General features: G+C 35.0%; 1 protein-coding gene across 7 annotated transcripts in view; it reads left to right on the top strand.

The window, feature by feature from the left end:
* MIPOL1 (mirror-image polydactyly 1) overlaps nucleotides 1-27,382 on the top strand; it is a 185,893-nt gene that overhangs the window by 60,261 nt on the left and 98,250 nt on the right. For all 7 annotated transcript variants that reach the window (XM_072930225.1, XM_072930226.1, XM_072930227.1 and 4 more), the window contains 3 exons: nucleotides 1,822-1,951; nucleotides 5,736-5,769; nucleotides 6,029-6,199. In XM_072930225.1, the coding sequence (XP_072786326.1) occupies nucleotides 1,822-1,951; nucleotides 5,736-5,769; nucleotides 6,029-6,199 (335 nt within the window). The remainder of the gene's footprint in view (nucleotides 1-1,821; nucleotides 1,952-5,735; nucleotides 5,770-6,028; nucleotides 6,200-27,382) is intronic.

The following is a 27,382-nucleotide window of genomic DNA, read 5'->3' on the forward strand; positions in this document are numbered from 1 at the left end:
CAGTGCAAATGCAGTGTCACAGCTGCCTTTCTCCTGTCTTAGTTTTTCCATTCCACATCAAGCAAAGTTTTCTTGTTGCAAACAGGGAAAATAGATCTTCAAATAGATCTTCACTATTCTTCTGGATTAAAGAGAATTTAATCAGTGTTTGTTAATTTTTGCATACATTTCAAAATCTGTGCTTCTGATGCGGAATTTCTTTTGATGTTGTTGGGGCACAACTTCTTACACCTCTGACCTGGTGACTAGGCTTATAGCTCCTCTGCAGACTTTTTCTGAGGGGAGGGAGTGCACTTTCACAAGTAACATTTAGCCTTTCTCTTTATGATTTTGTGTAATGTGCTGTTAGCCTGCAACCTTTTGCTAGGCCTGCAAAAAATGCTTCCTTACTCCTCAGTGACAGTCTTCTCCCCAGCTTGAGGACAAGAAGATTCATTTTTTCCTTGGCACTGATAAAATGTATTTTGTGCCAGCAATATATCTGCTACAAGAATGTGCTGCTGTGTTTCTGCTTCATTCTGTGAAGAACAATATAATGTTTCATTATATGTTCACTATGAAGTTTTTTGTGCAATAATGTACAGAGGTGAAGTAAAAGTAAAATAATAAAGGGAAAAAAGTTAATGTCAATTTAGGTAAGAATGGAGGGACAAAAGCTCTAGGCTTTTAGTAAAAGTGAGGAAGTAAAGAGGGAGGAAGCCTTTCTTTGAGATCTTAATGACTTAAACAGTGGTTGAAAGAGGAGCAGATAGTTCTGAAGGGAGTGAGGAAGGCCAGCAGCAGTGCCTTAATATAAAAAGTTCTTGAGAAATAAATATAAAAATTTGAAAAACACTATAGTGTGGTGTTAGGAGACTGTGGCTATACCCCAGTTTGACAGACTAGAAGGGACAAGGAGGATGGAGAATTCAGGAACCTTCAGATCTAAATTAAGTTTTTTGAGGTTCCAGTGAGAGAGAATATAGTCTTGGAGTGACAGCAGTCTTACAGCATCCAGAAAGTCCCTAGACATTTTGAATGCATGGTTTTATGATGACTGTGAGGAGAGATTTGCAGTATTGCAGAGGGAAATGATGAAAGTATGAATAAAGATTTTAGTGGAGGCAGGGTCGAGGTAAGGATTCTGGCAGTGTGCCAGAAATGGTGTTAGACATATTGACAGGGGAGAGACAGGGAAAAATGTAAGCAGAGGATGAGGAATGACTTGAAGGTGTTAGTTTGCTCCTAAGGATAGACAGTAAATCTTAGTTTATTGGTACCTAATGCTCCAAGGTCCATGTATGCTGTAACAGATAATATGACAGTATATTACACAATAAAGTAAAGGCTTGGCAGAGAAGGAGAGATGCCAGCTGTGCCACTCTTGTGATACCAGAGACAGACTATAAAAATATTAGAATTTTTAATATCACTGTGCCACTCTTATAGGAAGCAGTCTGATGGTAGTAGTTTTAATGTATGATTACTTTTAACTCTGTGTCCTAGAAGAAACTTGCTAGTGTCTTATATGATTCTGAGCTTTAATAATTACTTTTCAATTAAGCAAGTATTCAGAATGCCCAGCAAATCACTTTTCTTTCCCTGTTAAATTTTATAGAGGTGAATTTGAAAACACGTCGCTTTATTTAATACCTTAAAGTATTGACTGTAACAATTGACAGCAATTTAGTGTTGTGTCTAAGAGGTAATATAGACCTTATGCAGAATAATCCAAGGTCATTAGAGAAGTGTTGATTTTAGGAGCGGGTGGCAAAGGCCAACATAAGTGCATCTAATAGTGCTTTTCCCTGTCAGACTTGTTTGTTGAACACACTTTTGCAGCTCTGGTGGAAGAAGTTTATTCTGCTCAACGGGAACGTGATGAGGCTGTCATGGCAAGGCTTAGGTTGGCCAATGAAGAGAGAGATGAAGCATTTCTGCGAGTCCAGCGTTTAGAAGAGTCTCTCAAAGAGTAAGTATGCATGTCCTGCACCATGTAAAAAGGCTGTTGTGTCAGTCTGTGACAGTCATAAGCTGTTCAACAGTGGTTATAGGAAAATTTAGCACATTATTATCTGTGCAATAAAATAGACTAGGGCTAGTCTTACTGTGTTATTGGTTAATTTGTTAGCTGTTTTATAAAACTGTATTTTTCTCTGGAGAATGAGAGAAGGTGAATAATTTTGATCGCAAAAATTAAAAATATAATCAAAATCTTCAGTATTGATTTATTGAGGGCGACTAAGATGAATGTGACATTTTATAGGGATCTTTTGACACAGAATACCAGAATGCCAGTCAAAAGTTGCAACATATAGGAAATCAATCAAGCCTTTAAGCCCACTAGACATTTTCTTCAGCAAAATTTCTATTAATTATATGGGTGACACAGTAAAAATATATGGTTTTTTTCCCCTATCTTAAGTGTAGCAGCCGTTTGTACGGTAATAACGGTACAATTAATAGTTCATAGATTTTTATGCATGACATCTTAACACAACAGAAATAGGCAATCTTATATTAAACAGAACTAGATCGGGAGAAAATTATCAAGAGTGGTTTATTTCTCCCTTGGGATATAGGCAGCTTTGAAGCTACAGTTTGCTTCTCCATGGACAAGGCAATCTTTGTCCATCTGATTTGGGATGATCTTGGTGATCATTTTTGCTAGTCCCCAAAAGGGTGGTCCCACAAAGACTAGAGTGGCTGAGAAATTTCTCTTACTTGGCTTGGTGCAGTTGTTGGTTAACTAAATGAGAGGCAATTATGTTTTAATTAATTGATTCTACTAAGAACAGTCCTCTTTCGAGCAGAAAACCAGTAATCTTCTTTTGGGTATTTTTATAGTTCGGACCAGAGAATATTATCTAAATTAATTTCAATAATCTGCACATAGTTTTTCTACCATTACTCTGTAGAATTTACAAGTTAATAGCGTAATCTTGTATGTTCCAAGAGTAAAGTTTTGTATGGCTTCAAACATCATATGATCCTGTATATAAATAGTTAGCATAAACTCAAGATCTTTGATCTTAATGCACTCAAGTAATGCAGAAAATTAACTATTCTGGTCAACAAATTTGGTCAATGACTTGGGTTTCCAGCATATTACTGCTTTTTCTGCAGTGGAATCCATAGACATATGGGTGGCAGTTCTTGACACACATGAATTCACTCAGAACACCTTAACTCGTTTGCCCTTCAAGCTCTTCTTGTCTGCTTCACTCATGTGCTTGAAAACTGACTTGGTTCTAAGCAAAAGTATGAGAAAAGAGAAGAAACTCCATTTTTCAAAGAACATGCATAGTACCTTCCTCAAAAGCATGTCATTGCAGAAGGTGCTGGAAACACTGGTAATGCCAAGGTAGTACTTGTTCCCAGGAGAGCCAGTAACTCCCTTGACTGATAGTTTGAAGCCAAGCTATTATATTTTATTGCTATCATTTAGAGAACAGCAATTGTACTAGCTGTCATCGACTTGGGTGTTCTTTCTCATGCTTTGCAGAGAGGTCTGATACCCTGATGCCATTCACAGTCTTAGAACTGGTTTAGGAGATTTCCCTGTGGAGAACATCAGTTTTCTTTTCAAGCTACCACCCTTGATAGTTTCCTTTTTTTCTAATGGTGGTTGTTCAAAAGGTCAGATTCCCTGTCTCAGATGCGGAGCGCATAGAGGTTTGCGGTTTTTATAAAGAACTTCGGATACTTGTGCCTCACTTATCAAGTTTTAAAGCACAGGTCACTCTTTCCATCTGCTTTGGACTTACTCCAATCAGAGAACTTTACAAGAGTGCAATATTGAACAGCCTGCAACCTTTATTGAATGCTTTAATGCTTTCTTTAAATTAGCAACTGGAGCAGTTCTAATTTCATTATTTAACTGTAACAACCAAAATTCTTTCAGCCCTGTTGGCCCTATGAGTAATGTTATCAGAATGTGTTTAGAACTGGGGGAGGAGGAATCCTTGGTTATTGTTGTTTATTACATGAACTTTATTACATGAAGTTTTTATTCATTGTCTATGCACAGCACATAAGGAGACTTAACAGGGCAAATACACAGCTCTGGATGCTACTTTAAAAAAAATATTGTCAGCTAAGGAGGTGTTTGTATACCTAAAAACAGATCCCTTGTAGCAGTAAGATGCTGAAGGTATGCTTATGGCAGAAGTTAATGTTCTTTTTTCCACTCCCATTTCTCCCTAAGGTATCTTGCTTACCCAGCCTCTTGGTTGGCTGTGTGATTTTGTTGACCCCACACTTTTAGCAGTGTAGAAGTTCTCTGGAGAAGCTGGGTCAGTCCTGCCAATTTACTTTGACAAATACTGTTCTTTTCATTGTGAATACAAACGAGCTGGAGATCCATTTTTAAGTCCCAAATGAAGTGGTACTTAGAACAATGTGAAAACATAAAGCAGGATCTTAAACAGGATCTTAAAGCAGGATCTAAACCAAGGATCCAGATCTGAGAATTCATTATAATAATATAATAATTAATACTGTTATGTTTGTTATTTTTTTATTTGTGTTACCTTAGGAACACAAGTCAAATCCAACAAAGGTTAACATTTATTTTGTTTAGTTCTGGTGCTGATTGAATATGTTGAAGTAGTTACTGCTTCTGAATGCCATATAAATATAACAGCTGTTATACACTGATAGTATATTCTGAAATATTTCTTTTTAATTTAAAAATTTCTATACTGGCTGATTTACTATGCCTTATGTACTGTTATCTGCAAAAACTAATGGAAATTGTGGTAGTGTGCTGTCAAGTGTTTTATAATGTGTTTCAGCTAAAATCATATCTTTGGAGCAGTACCTGTCACAGCACTGCTGAAGTGTTGCTGTGTAGAAGATGTTTAATAGTACTGTATCTGTCTTAAAATATCGTAGGCTACTTTTAGTAGGAGTCACCATTAAGTAAGTAGCAGTGGAGTGGTAAGGTAACTTTAATATGCTCATTTTTCCAGAAGACAGATCTCTGTCCATTTAACTAACCTTAGGTAAAATAAAATGTGTACTATCCCATTTATTAGATTTTTATGCTATCACTTACTACTTTTACACAGCCAGTATTCTATGCTGTATGACTAAATTCCTCGTATCATCTTTGTATTTGACAGGTCAATATATGTTCTGTTGAAATAGAAAGGGAGGAAAGTGAAGGCAGGTTTGTTCCAGAATTAAATAAGGGCCTTGCCGAGAATTGGCTTAGCTTCCTATTTTATGCAAGATATAAAATCAAAATACTTTTAAAGTTACTTCAACTGGCTTGGGATTTTCCCCTCATTTTGGAAGAAAGAGGTGGAAAAAGAATTACTTAAAAATGAAAAAAACCCTATGAACAAAATTCATGCTCTGTTTCATTTGGGGTGCTGTAAAAACAAAACAAAACAAAAAAAAAAGCCCAGCATGTAAAAGTTGTAAACCCAGAAATAAATAAAATAAAAGCATCAGTCATTTCTATCACTGGGGAACTTTTTTCATCTAAGCACATATGAACAATTGATCCTTGTAGTCATATATAGCAGTAAACATTAATAACTTAACAGTCTGAAGTCAGTGCTGAAGATATGGAGCATTATTGAAAGATGGAGTCGAGCAGGTGGCACTTTAATATGTTCAGTGTCATGGTTGACTCTAAAGACTAGTAGAATGAAATTACTTGAGGTTCTAAAGATTTAAAAAGCGAACTCATTTTGCTGCACTAAGGAAATGCTACTGATCAGGCTTTCTGTGTCCCTTTTTTCTAGGCTAGAAAATATTAACCCTGAAGAAAATGACATGGTAAGCCATTCTCTGAGGAGATTTCTTGATGTCAGTCTTATATCTTAGAGGCTTAAGTTCAATTGAGTGGGTTTCAAGAACTAAGATGTGGGAAAAAGAAGCATTGACACACTAATAATGTACATCTTTGCTGCAATATGAAAATTCAATAACTTCACTCAGTCAATTTACAATTCACATGTGCCTATTAATTAAAACCCTATATTAAATAAAATATATTAAAACTTCATGTCTGACTAACATATAATGCTGTTGGTAGACATTACAGGAATTACTGAACAGAATAAACAATGCAGACTCAGGGATAGATATACTGAAGAATGGAGCTATAATTCTGAACCGAATACACAGGACCAAAGAACGTAAAAAGAAAATAATAGCTGAGGAAATGAATGCAGTAATAGAACAACGGGATGCTGCTTTATCTCAAGTAAGTCTCTACAAGTAGATAATCACTCAGTAAAAAATTTATTTTTTTCTTTTTTTTTTTCTTGGAGGGGGGCAGGGACTGGTTTACTTTCAGGGAAGAAAATTATTTTGTTTACTTTTCTCTCTTGAAAATTTCAAAGGAGAGCCTTTCTAGTAAATATCTGATTACTAATCAAGTTTTTCTTCATGGTAGTAGTGTCCATTAAAATGGCATCACTGTGGATTCTGAGAAAAGTTATGTTTGTATTTTTTGCACTTCATTACTATCTGTCTTCTTTTTAAAACACAATTGTTTTCAGTGAGTTGACGAATATAAAAAGCTATTAAGGGCTTAGTTTTGCAGTATTCTGTAATGGTGAAATGCATTGGATGACAGGTAACTGGGACAGAAGGATTTATAACGGGTTATGAGTAGCAAAAATATACATTAAAGGAAGGTAACAGTACCACATGCAACAATGCAAGCAGTTCCTCCCTTTGTTGCTTTACATTCAGGAGATAAAAATCAGCATGTGGTCCTTGACTCTCAAAGTCTTACCCATCTAGGTGACTTGAAAGAATCTGTGTTCTTTTTTCTGCTCAGATCACTCATTGCCTGCAATTTCCTATTTTGAGAGAACAGTAATTGTCTTCATTCTCTTCACCATAAAGAGAGTTTCCTTGCTCGTCTCATCTCATGGAAGAGTTTTTCTGTTGTTTCTTTGGTTTGAGTTTACGTTTTTTACCCACCATTTTTAAACAGAATTTTAACTCAATAGGAATAAGTTGTAGGGAGGAACAGTCCAAGTAGGGTATATATCTCCTGAGAAAAGATCTTAGACTGGATGAAGCTCCTTATGCCAGGCAACAAATTTCATCTGACTCTTCCAATATTGAAAATTTTGATTTTTAATGTAAGTAACCAAAGTTGGCCCACTAATTGTAACTAATTTCTACTAGATTTAAAGTCAGGGTTGTGATCTTTAATGATATCAATAATGTTAATTGAATTTATATTCTATTGAGAAATCCTCTAATAAAACTGCCTCCTCTACAAACTTTGTGATTTTCACACTTTTTTCAGTGATTTTTTGCATTCTTTCCTACTTTAACCTTGAAACCCCCATCTGCCTGTTGCTTAAAATACTTTGTTTGTCTGTCAAGTATGTATTGCAAAAAAACATGGATGTATTATCTTAATGTATTATTATTACTTTCTCCGTCTATTTTTTGCTTTTATAAAATTATTGCTGGGATGTTTCCCAGCACAGCTACTGGGAAGCATCCAACAGCCCTTCCAAAAGTTTATGATCTTTCTTCTTGCACAGGGCCTTTAAAAAGTGAGCATTTTGTAACAGAAAAGCTTTCAGCAAAAAGGAAGGATCTCTTGATATTTTTGTTTTCATTATTTCAGTTTTTGATTCTTTGTTGAAGTGCATACTTGGACCATACAACTTCTATGAATGTCAGAAGACTTTCATTGTTGGGCATTTTAAGGACTAATATTTTCCAAGTAAACAGCTTGAAAATAAAGATAATAATTTTGGATAGTAATGGCTCAAGTGTCACCACTGGCAAAGCCATCTTTAGCTATATCAGCAAAAAGCACAGGTCATGTTAACTAGATAGTGCAGCTGAAAAAATAAATTAGTAGAGTAATAAATCCTCACGAAATGAAGATATAAATATTTGATATTAAGCTGTAGTACTATGGTATCACTAGCCATTTATACCACCATTGTTTTAAATTAATTGTTATTAATAAAACTATTTATCATGTGTTTTCAAATTTGTGATGTTTTTACAGCTGTTACTGTTGAATCTAGAAAATAGGTCCTTGGAATTGAAGCTACCTTTTCAACCTGTGTTTCTCACTTGATGATTCCTTGGGAATTCGTACCATACTTGAATTATTAGTAGTCTTTGGTTAGCATTGCAATAGCAGTAGTTATTACAGTGCTAACAGCAAGAACAATAGGAGAGGGATTCTACATTAGACCACAAAGGGACTAGATGTAATTCAGGGGATGTATATGCTTAGCATAACAAATGCAAATTATTGAAAGTTAGATCTGGGGTTGCCTCAGGCATTCATAAGAATGCAAGTTAAAATCTTTTTCTTTTTGTAGAAGTGACATCAAATATGAAGGGGGGAATTGAGAGCAGGTTGAGAAGAAGCAGAAATAGAGTAAACCATTAGCATGCTGTGACTGTCCTCTGGAAAATACATTAGTAAAATTCAGGGGTCACTGGGCAATGTAGGTTGAATGTTTCATGACACATGGTGTTGCTTTGTTCCTGGTTGCTGTTGTGTAGTGCTGGAGACTGCTCTCAACTTCATTTGAGTGACCACTATATCTGGTTCCATATGATAGAGAACTACCTACAAAATAACAGGAGTTTGGACTGACTGTGTTTAGTGAAGCTGCATTTATTACTTTTCACTGTGATTTTCGTCACAATAGCCTGGCATTTGGCAATTGAGCACAGTGAACGTCAGTAGTGTCTAGCTTTTGGGGATTAATTTACAGGATTTCTGATTTTTCTGAGTAAGAAACAATAATGTGAAAACCTTCACAGCTCAAACACATTGCTTTGATTTCAAGTGAGGAATAGAGTACATTTCTAAAGAATGAATATTCTATAAACTATGCATTTCCTATTACCAGTAAATACTAATTACGTCCAGCTAGTCTTTTAAATTCAGTTTCATCATGGGTTTTTTTGGTAGCTATACTACTGAGCTGCATTTAATTGGACTGCAGTTGCAGCATATTCAATGATTATCTAGTTGTCATTCTTCTGTTTGGATTTTATTTGAACAATTCTTTTATTCTTCAAAAAATGAAGAGCACTCTCCATGTCTTTGAAAGGCCATAAAAATGTTTTTTCTAGCTGTAACATCCAAGAACCTCTGTGTGAGATTTCCGGCATGAGCATTGCTTCTTACTAGGAAGCAGATTGAGGCACTTCTATCTGTATTGAGCTGTGCGAGTATATGTAATCTCAGATCTTTCACTAGATTGCTGAGCAAATATGCAAACTACTTTTTGTATGTGTGAAAACAAATGACATGGTATAAACTCAAATATTTGATACTACTTTTAGTATGTATTTTCAAGTGAATAATAAACAAACAACTAAAGCATGGCTAAACATTGACATCCACCTTCTCCTGTATCAACCCCCTTAAAAAAACAAACTCAACAGTTTGGTTGTATTTGCTAAGATATGTTTGTTAGTGAACAGATATTGTGTGATACTGAGGATCTTCAGTGTGTTTTATGACTGATCCTCTGAAAGAAATAAAACATCATTTTCATGTCTATAACATTCAGTTTTGTCTTAACCTATTCAAGGAAAAAAAATATTTTTCCAGTTGATAATAATACAGTTTTAAACTTTCTTGAGAAATCTGTCTTGCTTGAGTAATCCAGTTTGTGACAGACACTTAGTAGAGATTCCATATGGCATAGTCACATTGTGTGATCCTCATAAAATACTCTAAAGAAGTGGTTTCCAGCAGGAGGCAATGCAGTACAATGTCTCAGCCACCTATGAGCCACATCACACCTTGTGGACAGGAATGTTAATATCATTACAGGGTTGGCAGCTGAAGACTTGAGTAAGTCATTACAATTACTTTTCTTCTGGTTTAGACAAGAAAGGGGACCTTTGAATTGGTACAGCTTGAAGGAAGTGATTTTTTTAAAGCTCATTAAGAGATTAGGAGATTGTGTGTTTGATATGTTTCCAGTTCTAATTAATTCTGTAAGTGTGGGAGTTTTTGAATTGGTAACAGTCAGTTCTATATAGAGTTTTAAATATTAAAGGTACATATAATTTGCTGTTAAGGAATAGCAGTGGTTTCATGGCTGGCAAAGTATCATCTCTAGTACACTGATCTTGAAGCAATAGCATAACTGGCAAGCAAACCTGGTTTTACAGCTTTGAGTAGTTTGACCACATCCTGCTGTGCAGGAACATGCTTATGACTGTTCATGTAAAAAATTGGCAGGCACCCAGTTGCTCATCTGAAGCAAGTTAAAGAATCCTTCTCCATTTTGAGGCGCTGTTTGGCAGCAGGCAGCACTTTATCATCATTGAAAACAATGACGAGGTGCACTATGCTTGACTTCCCATCATTATCAGTTTCGACTAATGACTAATCACTGATAAATGTCTGTACTTACAGCAAGTCAGCTTCTTGCTAAATTTTATTTTTTTGTTTTTGTTCTGCTAAAGCAATTTTCCTCCTTTTATACCAAGTAGTATAAAGGAAAGTAGTGTTGCCTGTGATTTACAGAGCATTAGGGCATTCTCAGCACAGAAATGAATGGGTCTTACTGTGGTAGTAAACCCAAGAGTTATATGAAATGTAAAAACAAGAAATATAAATGAAAAAAAAAATTTACAGATCTTGGACCCTTAATTTGGGAATACTCAGGTGGCAAGTTGCAATGCCTCATGACTCGGGACAGAGGTGATCCCTTTGCAAACTAAACCACAGTGTGGGGTGTTAATTTTTGTACTTTTAATTAGAAGTCTATTTTTATACTCTGTGTTTTGGTACCCTTTGGCACTTCTTGATTAAGAATGCTAATCAAGTTCTTGGCTGGCAGGAGTATATCTGACAGTATCCTCCTACCTACTCTCTCAAGGTACTTACCCTATTTTTCCCTTTGCCACTGATATTTGGGAACAGGAAAAGAAGAGATAGGATGCTGTATTAACTGTTGTTTATGAACCGGGCAGCTGCTGTTGGGTACTGATGATTTTGGTCATGAACTTATTTCAGGAGGAAAGTGAAAGTAAAGGGAATGTTTATTGTACTTAGAGGATCCAAGAACCATGCTTGTTCACTAATGACTGGATTCCTTTGGGAAGGCAACAGCAAGTTGATGTTGTTCTCATTTGCATCCCTTTCTCTGAGAGGTAGCTCATAAACGGGCATGGAGAAATTCCTTGCCAGCAGGATGGTTGAACAGAGAGAGGACACCTGTCTGCAAGATACCCCTTTTTGTCCTGTGAATTTAGTCCAAGTCCTGAGACAAAGCAAAGAGGATATGGAGTAAGATATAGAGTCGATTAAAAAAGGAAAATAATTTGAGATTTAACATTAGCAATTGCACAGTGACTGCAGGGAGTAAAGAAAGACAGGTTGATTAAATAATTTTCAGTTTGATTGGGATTCACATCAATCGCCTCAGGTAAAGCTCACAGATGTCTCTTCTTTGGAGGTAATGCTAAGTAAAAGGGATCCTGAAGGGAGATCACAAAAAGCCGACTTATATGAGCAGTGGTTGTGATTAGCAATATTAGTCTGATTGCATTTCACTGCAACAGTGCTTTAAAATGTCACATTTCATTTCCTCTGTACCTAAATAAAGATAATCTATTGAAAGTTTGACTAAATTCATGTTTTAGGAAGTCCATGGTTAAATCCATGTTTTCTTTGCTTCTTCTCAGAATAAACCAAATGAATCTCCACAAGCGCCAAACCAATCCAGTGATTGCTGTATTTGGAGCATATTGTGAACAATGCTGAAGAGCATCAGGAATCTTTTGCATCTCAGAAAAGGGCAGTTTCTTCACTACTTGACTACTTAGTTTTCTAAAAACAAACCCAGTTTGAAAATATATAATAATTCTTTACTTTCCAAGATGATTAGGTGTGCTCTGACTCTCTACCTTGGATATATTTGTGCTGGCTTTAGCATGAATATTTTCCAGGAGAAAATGCCGTTAAATATTTGGCTACATTTAGGAGATCATTAAGTATTTTTTGCCTCTGAAGTAGGAAATTTAGTCCACTGGAGACTTAACTAGAGAAGAAACTGGACAAACTTGGTTTCTTACGTGGGTTTTCTGATTTGTGTCGAATGTCACCCCCAAAAATAACACCTGTTTAATCTTTTGCCATAGTGCTCTATTTAATTTGATCAGGGTATGTAATTCACAGTGTTCAAAGCATTAAGAAATCTGAGTGGTGAGATGTTCAAACGGGATGGTAGGAGAAATTTTAGGGACACTACAAATCTGTGTTTGTAGTGTCAGTTTGTCTCTCACGCCGACGTAGCAGAAGTTGTGATTTCTCTGTAGGCATGTATCTGTTAATAGAGTATGAAACTCTTTGGCTTCACTGGAGTTGAAATTTCATTAGTGAAAGCAAGATTTTGCAGTTTATTTATTAGTTTCGACTTCAGTGAATCTTTGGTCGCATGAGGTCTTGCATTTTTTGAGTTAATACTTGCAGCTTGAAGTGCAGGTCAGATGGTAAGTCATTAGTGGAGGGAGAGGAGAATCTGAAGGAAATTACCCTGAGGAGCTGTTATACTGAACTTTTGTATTTAGTCCATGAATGCTAAGTGTGAGTAAATATGTAAATGTTAATGAAGTGTTTCCTTGAAGAGAGGGATTATGGTTTTTCTTTTTGAGCTTTAGAAGCAAAATTTTAATTGATGCTGCATTTCTTCTTTTTGCTGCCATAAGGTTTTGACTGAATGATGCCTGGAGACACATCATTGTTTGCATTGTTAAATCACCTGTTGTTCCTTTGCAAACAGTGTGTTGTGCAGAATTCAGAAAATACATGTCTGCATAGTATTTGAGGGCATGATCAAGCTTGGTATCTTTAATTGTAAACTTTAATGAATTTCCAGTCGAACATTCATCCCCTCTTCGGTACCTAGAAACTCCTCACCTCTTTGAAAATGGCAATAAATTTGCATGCAAGCTTGTTCCATTAATTGCTATTTGACTCATCTATAATGGGCTAAGCTTTATATTCACACAGCTTAGACTTTCAAGCCACTTTCTGGAATTAATTTAAATATTTAATGTCAAAACCCTAGGATGAAAGAGAGGAAAAATGTTTTGTATGCTTATTGATCACCTGTTTCAGTAACAGCGACCTATAGAGGAAACTTCCATTGTGATAAAAGCAGAATTCAAACGGTTTTCCCTCTGAAGAGTATCACTGTGCATGCAAGAAGGTTTATAGCTATCAAACTCTGCATGCAATAAGGTCTGTAGGTACCAAAACTCTTGTAGAGGTACCTTAAGTTTTCCGTGATACTTAATACTTCACTGTTTCAAGTTAGGTACTGAGTGTTGAATCTGATTTGGCTTTGGTTACTTGTTGGAGAAGAGGTTGGATTTTATTAAAAATTGAAAACAACCACCCAAAACTGCGTGCTTTGTATGAAAAGCTGGTTTCCTTAGCCAGCTTTCTAAGGAAACTTCATGCAAAATCACTTTGTTAGTTATTTTAGATACTCAAATGAGTTTACATAAGAATTCTTTTGATAATCAAAAAAGATTTTTGTGTTTCATTCTTATCATTAATCTGGGGTCTAAAAAGGCTAATATGCTTGGCCTACAGGTTCACTTGCTTCTCCTACCGTGACCCTTCTTTAGTGTTTATAAGTTGCAATTTTGTGTTTTATTATGCCTGTATTAGCAAGTAGTGTGAATTAGCAAGTGGTGGATCTGGAGTATGAAGTAGTTCTCAGCATCTTACATCCACGTTAACCCCTTTCCAGAATGGGGAGGGGGGCATTTCTTTTGATTTGGTTTGGTTTGGTTTGGTTTGGTTTGGTTTGGTTTGGTTTGGTTTGGTTTGGTTTGGTTTGGTTTGGGGTGTTTTGTTTGTCTGGTTTTTTTTGTCAGATTAGCTGTTGTCAAGTCCTATTGACTGAATACCATTTGTGTCAGAATGCACTAGGTGAATTCCTGGTTTGAGACATCTTTGAGTTTGCTTAAATCAAAAAAAAGAATTCAGTTTGTTTTCTCCAATAGCACTCCATGGTGCAGAACAAAGCATAAGTAGAGAAAATGCTAAGTAGAGTGTAAATTGTGTATTATATGAAATTAAGAATAAAAATCAGATAATTTTAAGAAAGAAAATGAGATTTATTAAAATAAATAGGGAAGTAAAAGCTATTAATGTTCTTGAAGAAAGTATTCTAATATGTTTGTATTCAGACTTTTTCCTTTGAAAATTATTAGACTACTTTATATGTAGACTTTTCTGGTCTACAAATTCTTGTCCTGTCATCAAGATGTATTTGAACTTGGTTCTGTCAAGGAGAAATAGGTTTCAAACTAGTAGCATTAATTGAAAATAAAGTGATACACAGAAAGAAAGGTTTGGATTTAATTGTGCAGTGGAGATATATTCAAAGAATAGCAGGAAAACTATATTGCTGATTGTGGCACTTCTACAACATCAGTAATTTACTAAGAGTGTTGTAGGACATGGAGCTAAGAAGAATGAATAGAGCTACTTTTTGTTGACTTAATTTATTTTTATTTCCAGAGTCCCTGAGGTGAAATTTTGACCTCTCTTCCAGCATTGCAGTACCCTCCACAGTCATCCTTATGATTCAGCATATGTGCTAAGCTGTAAAGAGAGGAGATGAATAAAGCAGCTGAGGTCTAGCAGTAACAGAGGATATAAGGAAAAATTACTATGATGATGACAAGCTGATTATTCATTTTCAACAGAATTGTAAATTATTGTGACTGAAATCTGGGACTTAAAAATTTATTTGTTAGTTACATTTCTTTCTTTTCTTTTGTCCTTTATCAGGACAAACAGACAGAAAGTACTATGAAGTACACCTGCAATGCCATGATACAATATCAGAAAAAAAAGAAATTTGGAACTTAAAAATGCTTTTGCTAGTTCCATTTTTCTAGGTTTTTAACTATTTTTAAATGATCAGGTAACAATTACCAAAATGGCAGTTTTCTCTCTTGGTTTGGTCTGAATATCATGACCTTTTTTTTGTTTGTGAAGCATTGTGAATTTTTTCAAGTCCTTCAGCTTGATGAAATTATTTTACGTATTCTGGTTGAAAGTGTGTAGTGATTCTGACAAAAAAAAGGGGAACAAGAAAATCTATCAATATTCTCTTTATGAAAGAGAGATTTTACAGTAGCATTAACTTATCTTTGTCTGGTTCACCAAGTATGCCTACATTTGTTTGTTGTATGGCTTTACTATTTCGTGCTTCAGATTGTGAGTATCTAGGATTTAGCCTCTTTTCCATGTTCTGTTTATTCACTGTTAATTATTTTTCAAGCTGAGTTGCTTGAGAACAAGAAAAATTTAGCTTCCATTACCCTCTATTGCAAATGAAGGACAGGCTTTCCTATTGCATGTAGTCTGCATGTGATTGTATGATGTTCTTCTAAGGGGACTTTCTAATGCTTTGTTAATGCTTTGTTGTAATGTTCTTGATTTATAGTTAAATATGAAGCACAAAATATAATTTTGGTTTATAGTTTACTTTTGTATTGAAAATGCTTCTTTAAATTACACAATTCAAATACATAAAAATACTTAAAGGCCCTTAAGAACCTGTGACTATGTAAAACATATACTTGTAGCTATGAGAAAAGAAAAATTATTGCAAATGAAGAACAGTATTAAATCATACAAGTATGACAACTTTTTGCAGTTCTGAAGTTGGTATCAGAAATACAGAATGCAAGTGTTTAACTACAGAGTATTTAATTGGTCTAAAATACTGATGCAGTAATGCTTATGAGTGTGCATGTTATATTGTTAGTAACAGAATTGATAACTATCATTTGAGAGAGAGCAATTTTAACAGTATGTATTATTTATTAATTACTAGCTATAAATATCTAAATATAAGTATATATATATAACCAAACTTGTGCATCAGTTATTGGTCATCTTTCAGTTAGGCTTTTGCTTATTTCTTAATTAGCTATAACATCTTTCTCTGCCAGCTGCAGAAGTATTATCAAAGATTAGAGAAACCCCAAAAAACAGTGTAAAGCACTCTGTCAAAAGAATGGCAATGCTCCTCATTGTCTCTTGAGATGACTTTTCCCTAACAGTTAAGGTTTCTTTCAAGTCTTGTTATAATCATAATGAAGAATCTCTTATTTCAGAGATGGTATTACAGATCCCAGCAGTCTTAGAAATTGTTTTCAATTGTTATTGAAAAGAATAGTTTACAATAGTTTTAATTGTTTCCTGGCAGTGATCTGCTGTCTTGCATTGAGTATGGGAGTGACAACTAGGCCTCTCTGTGACTTTAATTCTTTCATCTTTAAGACAAATTTCTTAATCTTTTATTTCTTAGTCTATGAGCATTCTTTCAGCTTCATTGCTTGGGCTTCTGTTCACAATCAAATTGTTGGGACTTCAACTGAACCTTAGTCTGAAAAACAAGTCTTGAAAGACTCACTGTGAGAAGGGGAGCATCCAATGCCAGCCTTCAAGAAGAAACACCAAAATTATTCTTAATACCTTATGCTAAATTGTTCCATCAGCTGTAGGGCTTCTACTGTAGGGCCAGCCAACAGCCGAGTCTCTCCTTACATGTTCTCCTTATGTCTCCTTAGGTATGGTGTCTCCTATGGTAGCTAGACTCTTCTTGGCAGTAGTCATGCATTTTACCTGATTGGTTCATTTTGGCAGGCAGGCCTATCACTTTGCTTTCAAATATTCTTATAACATTCTTTTGTCTTCGTGTTTTTGTAAATCTTTTGTCCTCTCAAGGTGTCCTATCCCCTGTACATAAAGAATGGAATTGCCAAAACGAGAGAGTGTAATTGCACAGGTCAAAGGCAGCTGATTTTAGGTTAAAGCATTTCTGCTTTTCAGTAACATATATGAAAGCTTTTAGGTGACTGTTATTCAAACCTGCAGGATCAGCCCACTTGAGAAGGTGCATCTATTTGGATATCTAGTCACATCAATTTCTGTAAAACACCTTAATGAAACTAAAGCTAAATTTTGTTACAAAGATAGACTCTTCAGATTTAACTGCTATTTAATATTTTCAAAGTCTTATTCATGTACCAAAATCATACAGGCATTTCTCTGTGTTACCAAAGCTGAGAAATAGATAATTTCTAAATGTGTGGTTTTGTTTTAGTTTTGCAGAACTTTGGTTTACTTTCTTGAATATTTCTTTGTGGGATGCCTTTGTATTCTATGTATGATTTATTTAAAGTTCATGCAAAGCTGATTTATTTCTTGATTTTTTAACAATTAGTTTCATTCCACTTTTTAGTGCATATAAACAAACTGTAAAAGCTATTTAGAATGCAATTTATGTACTTTCTGTTACTTTCTCTGTATTGATTAGACAGAAAGTGTTCTCACAATAACATTTGAAGATTTGTAATTAGTTGCTTCATTTTCACCCTTATACTTAGTTAAAACACTGCCATTAATATTTCTTTCATATAGTTATGTCCTTCAGTATTCAAGTTTACTAAAAAAATCTATGGAAAAAGAGCAAATACTACAGATTGGATGATTTGTTTGAAAAGTGCCTGTTGTCTCTGACTTACCTGCAGAAGTTTATGTTTTCACCTACCTAGTTGTTGTTTTAGTTTGTAATAATCTCTAGTTTAAAGCAGATTTTGTTAGATGTTAAAGAAATTTTGTGTAGACATATTATACACCAGAAATTATTCAAGAACTGCTACTTAAGCAACTGATGGCTCAATTGAGAAATTTATCAGACAGTATGTACTACAAGATACACCTGCAATACCATGCTTACAATATCAGACTAAAAGGATTTTAAAACTTTGCCATCTATACAGTGATCCATGATACTGTTTTCTTGAAAAATGTGATGATATTTAAAGATGGACCAGAAGTATTCCTGTCCTTTTGTGCAGTAAATGCCAACTTAATGTTTCAGCAATAGCCTTGTTTGCATATGGATTTTACAAAAATCCATTGAAGATTATTTGAAAACCAGCTCATTAGAATGACAGATTGCTTACCAAATTTTGTTTTCTTGTCAACTAATATTGGTTACATTCAATTAAACAAGGTTGTACTTTCTAAAAACATAATCTCAGTGTGCAGCTGAGTGACTTGCCTATATCTGCAAATCAGATTCCTAATTTCTAGATCTAGTTGGAAGATTAGTCTGTAAATGTTTCTAAAATTTCTCCTTTTCATACAGCTTTCACATTTCACTACCTCTGTTCTACTATATACATTGTTTGAGTACCAACACTGCAGATAATTAAGTGAGGGTGAGGGAAAGGCTTTAAACAAAAGCAATTGTCAGCTTTCTGTCATGGTGTGTTGTCAGATGTTTGACAAGCTGTCTCTTGGCCACAGGCCATTTGGTTGTAATGGGGCTGACTCCACTTCTGAGGAACCAGCAAAACATGTGGCTACATGAAGCAATAGCTCCATGTCATTCGGTCACATCAATAAAGCAAAGGTTTGGGGTGTAGTAATCCCAGTTCTGACATGATCTTGTTGGTTGATTAAGATTCTTAAACTTTCTATGCTAATTTGTCATCCCACAAAACAAGAAACTACAATTTACTGATTTGATTTGAGTGTTGGAAAATGTGATTAGTCAGTGTTTACAAAAAGTTACAAGATAATTATTTATGAGTATAATTAAAGAAGAATCATATAATAAAGAGTACATGAATGGTAAAAAAAGTGAAGTAAAAATGTAAACAAAAAATGAAGTGGTGTAGTGAAGTGAAGTGAAGCTTATTCAGGCCAAGACAAGAACTGAGAATAAGAGTGCACATTTTGTGTACATTCTGCCATGCAAAAGAAGAGAAGAAAGATGCTGCATTTGAAGGAGGGAGAAGCTGAAGAAATGGAAAGGGAAAACTTACACTTCCTCCTTTCAGCAATGAAGGAGGAGAAGTAAGTTGCTTTTTTAAAGCTATTTTAAAATATAGTTTATGGCTTTCTGAAATTTGTGTTCCATCCATTAGTAATTCATAATCTTTGACCAAAGCTCCTTGCAAATGAGTATGTGTGAGAACATTGATTTGGAAAATGCATGCTAAGATCATAAATAAAATAAGAATCATATTTTAATATTCAGATGCTTTTACTTGCTTCTTGGTGACCTTTCTTGCAGTACTACTTAGTACTTAACCATGGTAGAAATTATTTCAGGTAGTCAGCAGGGTATTTAGGTCCTGGTTTTTGTGTAAGTGGTATATTAATGCATGTTCTGCTTAAATGGCAGATTTATTCCAAAACCTCTTGGGTGTTGTGCAATTTTATTCTTTAAATGTTTTTAAAGATTTTGACTTAATTACTCTGAATTATTTTCTATGCAGAAGTTTCTGCTCTGAAATCTTCTCTTGTATCAGTATGCTGGGCTTGCTAATGTCCATTGAAAGACCAGCATACAGATAAAAGTATTTACATTAAAAGTAAAACTGATCCTAGTCTAACTGTACTTGCAGACCTTTATTCAGTGATATAGAATTTAGCTAATCAAGACATACTTTTTTATTTTTTGACATTACTTTTAAAAGATAATCTTGACTCTTGAGTGCTCTTTTGCTCTTGTGATAAAATTTTAATTAGTGTTTTCCATTTGCTGAATTATTTGGGAGTATTGGTAGTTTCCTTTCCTTTTAAATATAACAGTGAGATATGAATTATAATGTCATTATACTGTGACAATGTCTAGTCTTTCCAAAACTCTGCAGTGGGGCGTGAGCAGGTGTACTACTTGTGTATTACTCATCTGCTTACATGCTTAGTTTATACATTATTTATTAGATTTATAGGCATGAAATTAAAAAATTGAATTAATAATGTGACTTTGATGTAAAGCAGAAGTTGCTTATTTATATATGACAGGCAATTAGGAAAAAAATACTCTTAGTTGAATGCATTTTTGCTTGCTTTCAGACCCAGTACAGCCTCATGAATAAATGTTTGACTCCAGGTTACTAGGTTTGTGTTTTGATTAGAAACACAGAGGTGGAGTAAGTTTGTTAACCTATATGCGGTGGACACAGGAAAATATGAAGGTGACCCAGTTATGTGGCTTCAGCAGCTCCTGCTGCTGTTTTCTCCTGCAGATCAGGTGTTTGTCAGCAGCCCCTGTTAGCACAGGTGTGGTCATCCAGTGCACAGCCAGCACAGGAACTGTGCTTGAATGACCCGTGAGTCACATCCAGCTCAAGAACGTCACCTCTTCCTTTCTCTATTTCTTGCACATTTCTATAATGAGTTTCATTGATTAGGAAAGTCTTTGTGTGCTGAACTCACTGAAAAGTAGATCAGGGTTGTTTTGATCTTTGAAATATCATCATTGCAATGATAATAAGTAAGAAGTAAGAATGTGTAGAGAATGCAGTTGGGTGGGTATCAGTGCTACTCAGTGCTGTGGAATCGGTGCACGTGGAAGGATGGTTCACATGAAGGGTGTAAACAGTTAAACTTCATGGTCTAAATTTTCTGAATTTCTTACTGTACACTTACAGTTCCTTTAGCTATTGAAATGAAATAAATGAAAACTTGTTTTGCTGCATTTGAAGTGTTCAGAAATAGACAGGGAGAGGAATGGTAGGAGGAAACCTAGTCATGCCTACAGCATATTATCTGCCTTAATGCTGCAGGTTGCAGCTGGCTCATAGTGACAAAAAAACCAAAAATGTTTTATTTGTATTTTGATGCATTTCTTTTTGTAGCTTTTTGAAGCAAGACACCATTGCACTGCTACGAAAAAAAGGCAGCATTTACATCCAACTGTTTCTCTTACTAATAGAATATAACTTTTTAAAGCGCGTGTGTTTCTGAGGCCTAAACTCTACAAAAATACTTTTCTTTTTTGAAATTCCAGTAGTTCTAAGCTGCTGGGCATTGTATAAATAATCATTCAAACACATTTGTTGATGATTTGCTAAAACTTTGAAGTGAAGTAATTTTTCTCAGAAGTTAGAAAACCTTAATACAAAATTATAATTTAATGGAAAATTTTTCTAGTGATTATTATGTAGAAACTAATTACTTTCTTTCTTTTTAAATTATTACTTTAGAAAAAAAAAGGATAAATTCTATTTATATAAGTACTTCCAAACATCTGCAGTTCAAAGTACATAATTCACAGTGACACCAAAGGTTGGTTTGTGTTTTGACTGGATGACTTTGGTATTATTTTTGTCTGCAAAGGAAAGAGTGTAAAGCATCCAAGTGGTGCAAGATGTTTGCCTCTCCAGAAATTGTGATGAATTTGGGACAAGGGGCAGACTGTTAAAAAAAAAAAATATTGAGGGGAGGGGGAAGAAGGGTAGTCAGAGTGAGAACACTTGCGTTCTATTTGGCATATTTGAGCTGGGAGCCAGTCTGAAGTACAGATCATTATAAATAAAGTAAGAAAAGGTGAACAAAACAACCAACGAAGAGAAGAATCAGTTGAATTGTTTTTGTTTGTTTCGCATGCTTATTTATTGTATTTAGGTTTCCACAGGTGAAGACTTAAAAATATAACAGGCAAAAAAGATAGCTTTGTTTCTTCATCTTTTTCGTGTTTGGTGTCTGGAATAATTATTTGTACTTCAGTTGTTCACCGCAATGAATATGTGTTAACTAATTTCAAAGCACAGATGCACTTTATCACTTCAGGAAGTATTGTGCTGTGTAGTAGTAGGATCTCAGTACCTCATAAACTTACCTTTATACATTTTCCATCAATGATGGAAATGATGGAATTCCATCAATGTATGGTGTGTCACTTACCTTGCTCATGAACATTTTACTTAAAATGTGTAAAGGAAAAAATGCATGTGGGGAAATAGTTCTGCCATTCAGATGGACTCTGACTTTCCCAGAATTTGGAGAACATAAGCCATTTTCCCAAGTTATTCAGTAGGAACTAGGTTATTTTTATTTCACACTACTTCAGTAATTGAGAATTGCAGTTCAGCAAGGTCTCAATGCATAAAAGTCCACAGAATGTGGCAGAGTACTCAGTGTTTGAAATTAAGGCACTGATATGCAATCAAGTCCTTATGCACTGGCTGACCCAGATGAGTGACTCAGCACTCACTTTTGATTTTTGTGTGACTTGAATAAAATTATGTTACCTTAAGTTTAATGACAGAATTAAGCTATAATTAAGACTGTGGTTATGTTTTTTTTTAAACTAGGGAGGCCTCATGCGACTGAATAGGGTGATCAGATTGGACCAAAGATCCACTTGCCTCACCTGCCTGATCTCACTCAGGTCAGCACAGGAGCAAGCACGTTACAATATCTCCATCTAGGCACTGTCTCAGCAAACTCCTCAAGTGTACTCTTGTGTGTTTATGCCAGTGCTGATTTTCAAGTTTGTAAACATTGCAAGTTTTGATAAGGAGTTTAGATGAGCAAATGTATTCTAATGAAATACTATCTTTTCTATGTCCTAATTGAATAAGACAACCAAATAATATTCAGAATTGAGGAAAGAACTTAGTGCAGAATTTTGCCTTATATTAGTACATTTGTTTCATTAGACTTTGACCCCCCATACCTTTAATAACAGAGACAAATCAATTACTTTCTTTTTTCCCTAGCATATAAATGGCATAATGTGTTGACTTTTTTTTCCCCTAGCATATTGCCATAAGTTCAGGAGAGGTTAGTTTGGATTCCTTTTAATGAAAGGCAATGAAAAATATTATATGCCATACAGTAATATTAAAAGCAAATATAGATGTAATGGGATTAAACAGCCACCAGAACAGCATTTGCAGTAAGGAAGTGTTATGGTTTTCTGTTATATTCCATTTTAGCTGTTGCTTCCTGAGCCAGGTAGTGTCACAGTACCCTTACCTGGGTCAAAACTATGCTGAAAATGAGAAATTCATCTGACATTACCATCCTAGTTCAATGAGATGAGAGTGAGGGACCCTGGTGTAGCAAAATTTGAAAACTTTGAAAGCACATGAACAGACTGATTGACATAAGATGTGCAGAGTTAAACATGCTTCTGCATGAAACCTCTGGGGATAGGTATCTTCATACACACCACACAGGGACCAAATAGGTGGGGACAGGAGGTCGCTCTGCTCAATGTTAATGCTTTGCTGTATTCCATCTTTGTCCCTACTAACATTATTTCTCCAATGGCTTGCAAGTTTTTCTTTACTTTTGTGTAATGTCTGAACCTTTTACTTTGAGAACATCTCACTGAAGGATCATGTTAAATAATGATCAAAAACTAACTTATCAATCTGTGTAGTTGTGGCAGGCACTGTAACACTATGTTAATGTGTTACAGGTACAAGTTGAAGAAGAAAATGCTGAAAAGCTGACAGCATGTTAAAGATGATTTGTTTATACAAGTGCTAAAGTTATGTTTGATATGTTAATGCAACCTCATTTTCTAGTAAAGGCCAAACACTATTAAGTGGTTATTTGCATTGATTTTTCTATCTTCTGAAATACTTGATTCAAGGTAAACCATCTTTATTCCTATTGTATAACTGGAGCTGGGGCTGTCTTTTAACAGTCACTTTCTGGGTGGGCCTCATGAGCTTTACTCAGTGATATTCTCCTGGTCCATCTCTTGACCTCTCTATCAGTGTCCCTTTTAGCAGATGCTCCTTTTTCAATTTGTCTGGATTTTCCCTTTAGTGTTCCAACATTCCCACCTGGGGAGTCATTGAAAGGGGTCAGCGCCCAGTGCAGCTTGAACTGGTGCCTCTCACAAACATCCTCATTCTGCTGAATCATGTTACCTGATGCTCATTATAAAAGACTCAACAGTAGCCTAATAATTTATGTTTTAAGATGGGAGGGAAGGATATGTTTACTTGCTATCTGTCCTTGCTTTCCTGGCTGAATCTTTTTGTTATCCTTTTGGTATGTTACGTGCTTTGCTTTTCATTTTGTGTCTTAGCTGCTTGTGATATATCCTATGCTGAGTGCAGAGGTATTTGTTTCAAAAGACTGCAGGTATTTAGAAGAGTTGCTTGGTGGAAATACAGTTAAAGAGAAGATTGAGTCCCTGTTGCTGGGAATGGATGATGTTGTACTGACAACTGTACAGCTGGGTTATGGTTGCTCAAGGAACACTCAGAGTAGGTTTAATGAAGTTCATTGTCTGTCAAGTACATTATCACGTGATTCAGGCTTGCTGAGGTAGTAGATTTTTTGGGGGAAATACCTTCAGAGAGAACAGATGTGTGTTGAAACAACAGAGGAAACCTTTGTCAGGATTGATTTTGGGGGAGGGTTTTTTTGTACCTTCAGTTGTCTATATTGCCTCTCTGGCTACAGAGCTGTGAGTGCACACAGTAGACCATGCAGTAAATTAATTCATAGTAAGTTGTTTGTGTAATACCTTTATAAAATTATATTACCGATTCTGAGGCTTTAGTAGCCTTTACTTGACAAGGTCATCAGTGTTCTGATCAAGACATTTTCTCATTGATATGTGTCCACGCTGCTCTCATATTCCTTGATGCACGCAGAGTATCTGAGGTAGAGAAGCAGTTTTCTCAATTAACAGCCCGTGTTTTGTAACATGTTGAACTGATGGGAATTTGCATTTAAGGGCACAATTAAATCTCAATCCAATGCTTAGGTAATTAGGTAATGATTGTGTGTTGCACAAAATATATTGCCTATTTGAAGTTTTCCCAAGTGTGAATTTTCGCAAGTTTGAGATAACAGAATTTAGACATAGTATCTCAAATTAAACACTTCCTTTAGCTTTCAGCTTTCTTAAAAGGATACATCCAATATTTCCTTTTTGTCAGTACTGAGTTGGATGATGTCTTCTCTATGCTCCAAAAAGTATTTTTATATATGTTTTTAGAAGGAAATTCAGTTCTTACTTGCAGCTGTTGGCATTTTAGAGGCCTGGAGTGAACCAATAAAAACATATGTTCTTTTAAAGAACATCTATTTTTACTGGACCTTGCTAACAACTAGTGACACAGAATTCAAAAATGTTGGCTCAAATGAATAGAAGGGCTGCATTGTTTTAAATTCTATTTATAAAACTTTTCTTTACAGCAAGGTTGCACTAAAATTTCACATGCTTCTGCTCTTGTGAAAAGGAGTGCTTACCTTTAGAATGCTGGTTTAATATTTTCAGAGTGGCTCAGGTATCAAAGATGTAAAGTATAAAATTTTTAAGACATACACAGTGTTGCTGTTTAAGACTGTTATTATAATGCTTTCACAAGGAGGGTAATGGAAGATTTTACTTTCTAGACAGCCAAGAATAAATCTGAATGTCTTCTGTAAATGTATTGTTTCCAATATAGTAAAACACTCAGGTGCAAAGGTCAAATTAGATCACCATTTCTTTCAATGATGTCCCAAATTGAATTCAAGCAGTATACTAGTTGAAAATGCCCCAGGGGTTTTTTCAGATATCAACACTCTCAGTAGAAATGAAATGAAAGTACAAAATGTTCCCAAGTTTGATGTAAATGTAATCATATCAAGGTTGACTTGATAGGGAGGTTTATCCATTTTATGTTACCTGTGTTGCATCTTTACTGTACTTTATTTGTTCTGTATTTTGCAAGATCCTTGAGTCATACTGCTGCTCTTTATTTCAGTGTCCTGTCTTCACAGGTGTGAAGTGGAGAGCAGAATTAAGATGCACCCATGCTCTCAGTGGTACAGTCTGCTCTATACACCAAGATCTTTTCTCATGTATTCAGGTAGCTAGGTTTTGCTCATAGCATGTTTTCACATGCCTTTTGGAATCAAGAGAATAACATGATTATAAATTCAGATTTTAAAGGTAAATTGAGATTTTAGTATTTTAAATAATATTTACTCTATGTAAACTTGTGTTGTCAAATGTGGGTTCCAAAACACTGTTTTGAAGAAGAATGTTGGCACAGCAGAACAGTGAGTGTCCTGGTGATTATACATGATGTAATGTATAGTGCCTGCAGTGGTAGATTGATTTTTTTTTAATGGTGTTTAGATCACATAAGCCAAGGAAAAAAATGTTGCTGGAGAAAAAAGAAACATAATCTGTGTTTAGTTCTTTACTAGTTTTAGTAGCACCTTCATGTCTGCAAACAAATAGTTTTAATGCTGCACGTGGAAAAATATTTACATCTGGGATTCTGTGATTTGTGATTTTGGGGATGGGGGGGTATATGATAAACACAGATGTTAAATATCTCAAGTATATGAAAATGCTTACCACCAAATGTATCTTAATTTTTTTTTTTTTGTATTTCCCTATCTGTGGGAAAATGTTTTTTTTTTTGCAATAAAAATTAAACTGTACATTAAGAAAATTTACAACGCACATTGAGAGAATGTACTAGGCCAGAAAAATGCACTGCCTTTAAAATAGGTAATCCTATTAGAAATAAGCACAGATTTCTAACAGAAGTAAGGAAATATAATAGATATGTGAATGGAGTTTTTAATAGTACTTTTGGGCTTCTACAAATGTTTAAAATTTATTCAAACAGAGGATTGGATCATTCTTGTTTATATACTATACTGGATACCTGATGAGCAGTATATTTTTAGGTCTTATTTTCTGTTTAAGTATTGTATGTCTTGGCATGTCTTTAAATTTCTGTCTCAAGATCATGTAGCATTTGTTGTTTTACTTAGACCTCACTTGTAATTTTTTCAGTTCTGAAGCTTTCTGTTTCACAGTTTTTCTTTTTTTTTAGAGTTTACATGAGGAAGGCTTCATTGTCCCACATACTTGTGGGACAATATAAGATATTAAGATAATAACATTTACATATATAAGAATTGCTCAGGAATAGGGTGCATATATATGATAGGAAGTTCAGTTCTGTGTTGTCCATAGTCACTAAGACACCACAAGAGACTGACATTTCAGGTCTTTTGAGACAGCAATGCTTACATGCTTACATGGGCATTATATCACAATTCGTATTCTTTTTACTTGCTAATGTTTTCAAAAAGTGTGTATTAAAATGTTTTTTATCAATTGTCTTTCGTTCCTACATTCTATTAGCTGTGGGCTTTGGTGATCATATCCAAACTACTGGCTTGTAATATGTTAGAAAATGCTTCTCCTGGTACTCTGCTTTTCCCTAGTTCTAACAGTTGTTCCCATATGTCTTCTTGGTACTTTGTCTGCTTTGTTGTCTTTTTGTTTTTTGTTTTTTTTTTTTTGTTTTTTTTTTTGTAAGGCAAAGAACTGTCTGCAGACAACTAATTGCTCTTTCAAACCACAGAACTGGGCAAGACCTTTTATAGTTAATTTAAAAAAGAGCAAAATATAATTTGCTTTTAACTTGCAGATTTTTAATTATTAAAATAAATGCTCAGCAGACAGCAGTAAGTCTACATGTATAGGTATACAGTAGCAAGTTCTAATTTTCTCATTTTTTGTCATTAAGTTAAATATTTAAAGAAAACAATCTTGGAGAATTAGAGTAACCTCTTAGTATGAAAAATACAAGTCTA

The sequence above is a fragment of the Taeniopygia guttata genome, chromosome 5, assembly GCF_048771995.1.
Source record: "Taeniopygia guttata chromosome 5, bTaeGut7.mat, whole genome shotgun sequence".
Classification (NCBI taxonomy): domain Eukaryota; kingdom Metazoa; phylum Chordata; class Aves; order Passeriformes; family Estrildidae; genus Taeniopygia; species Taeniopygia guttata.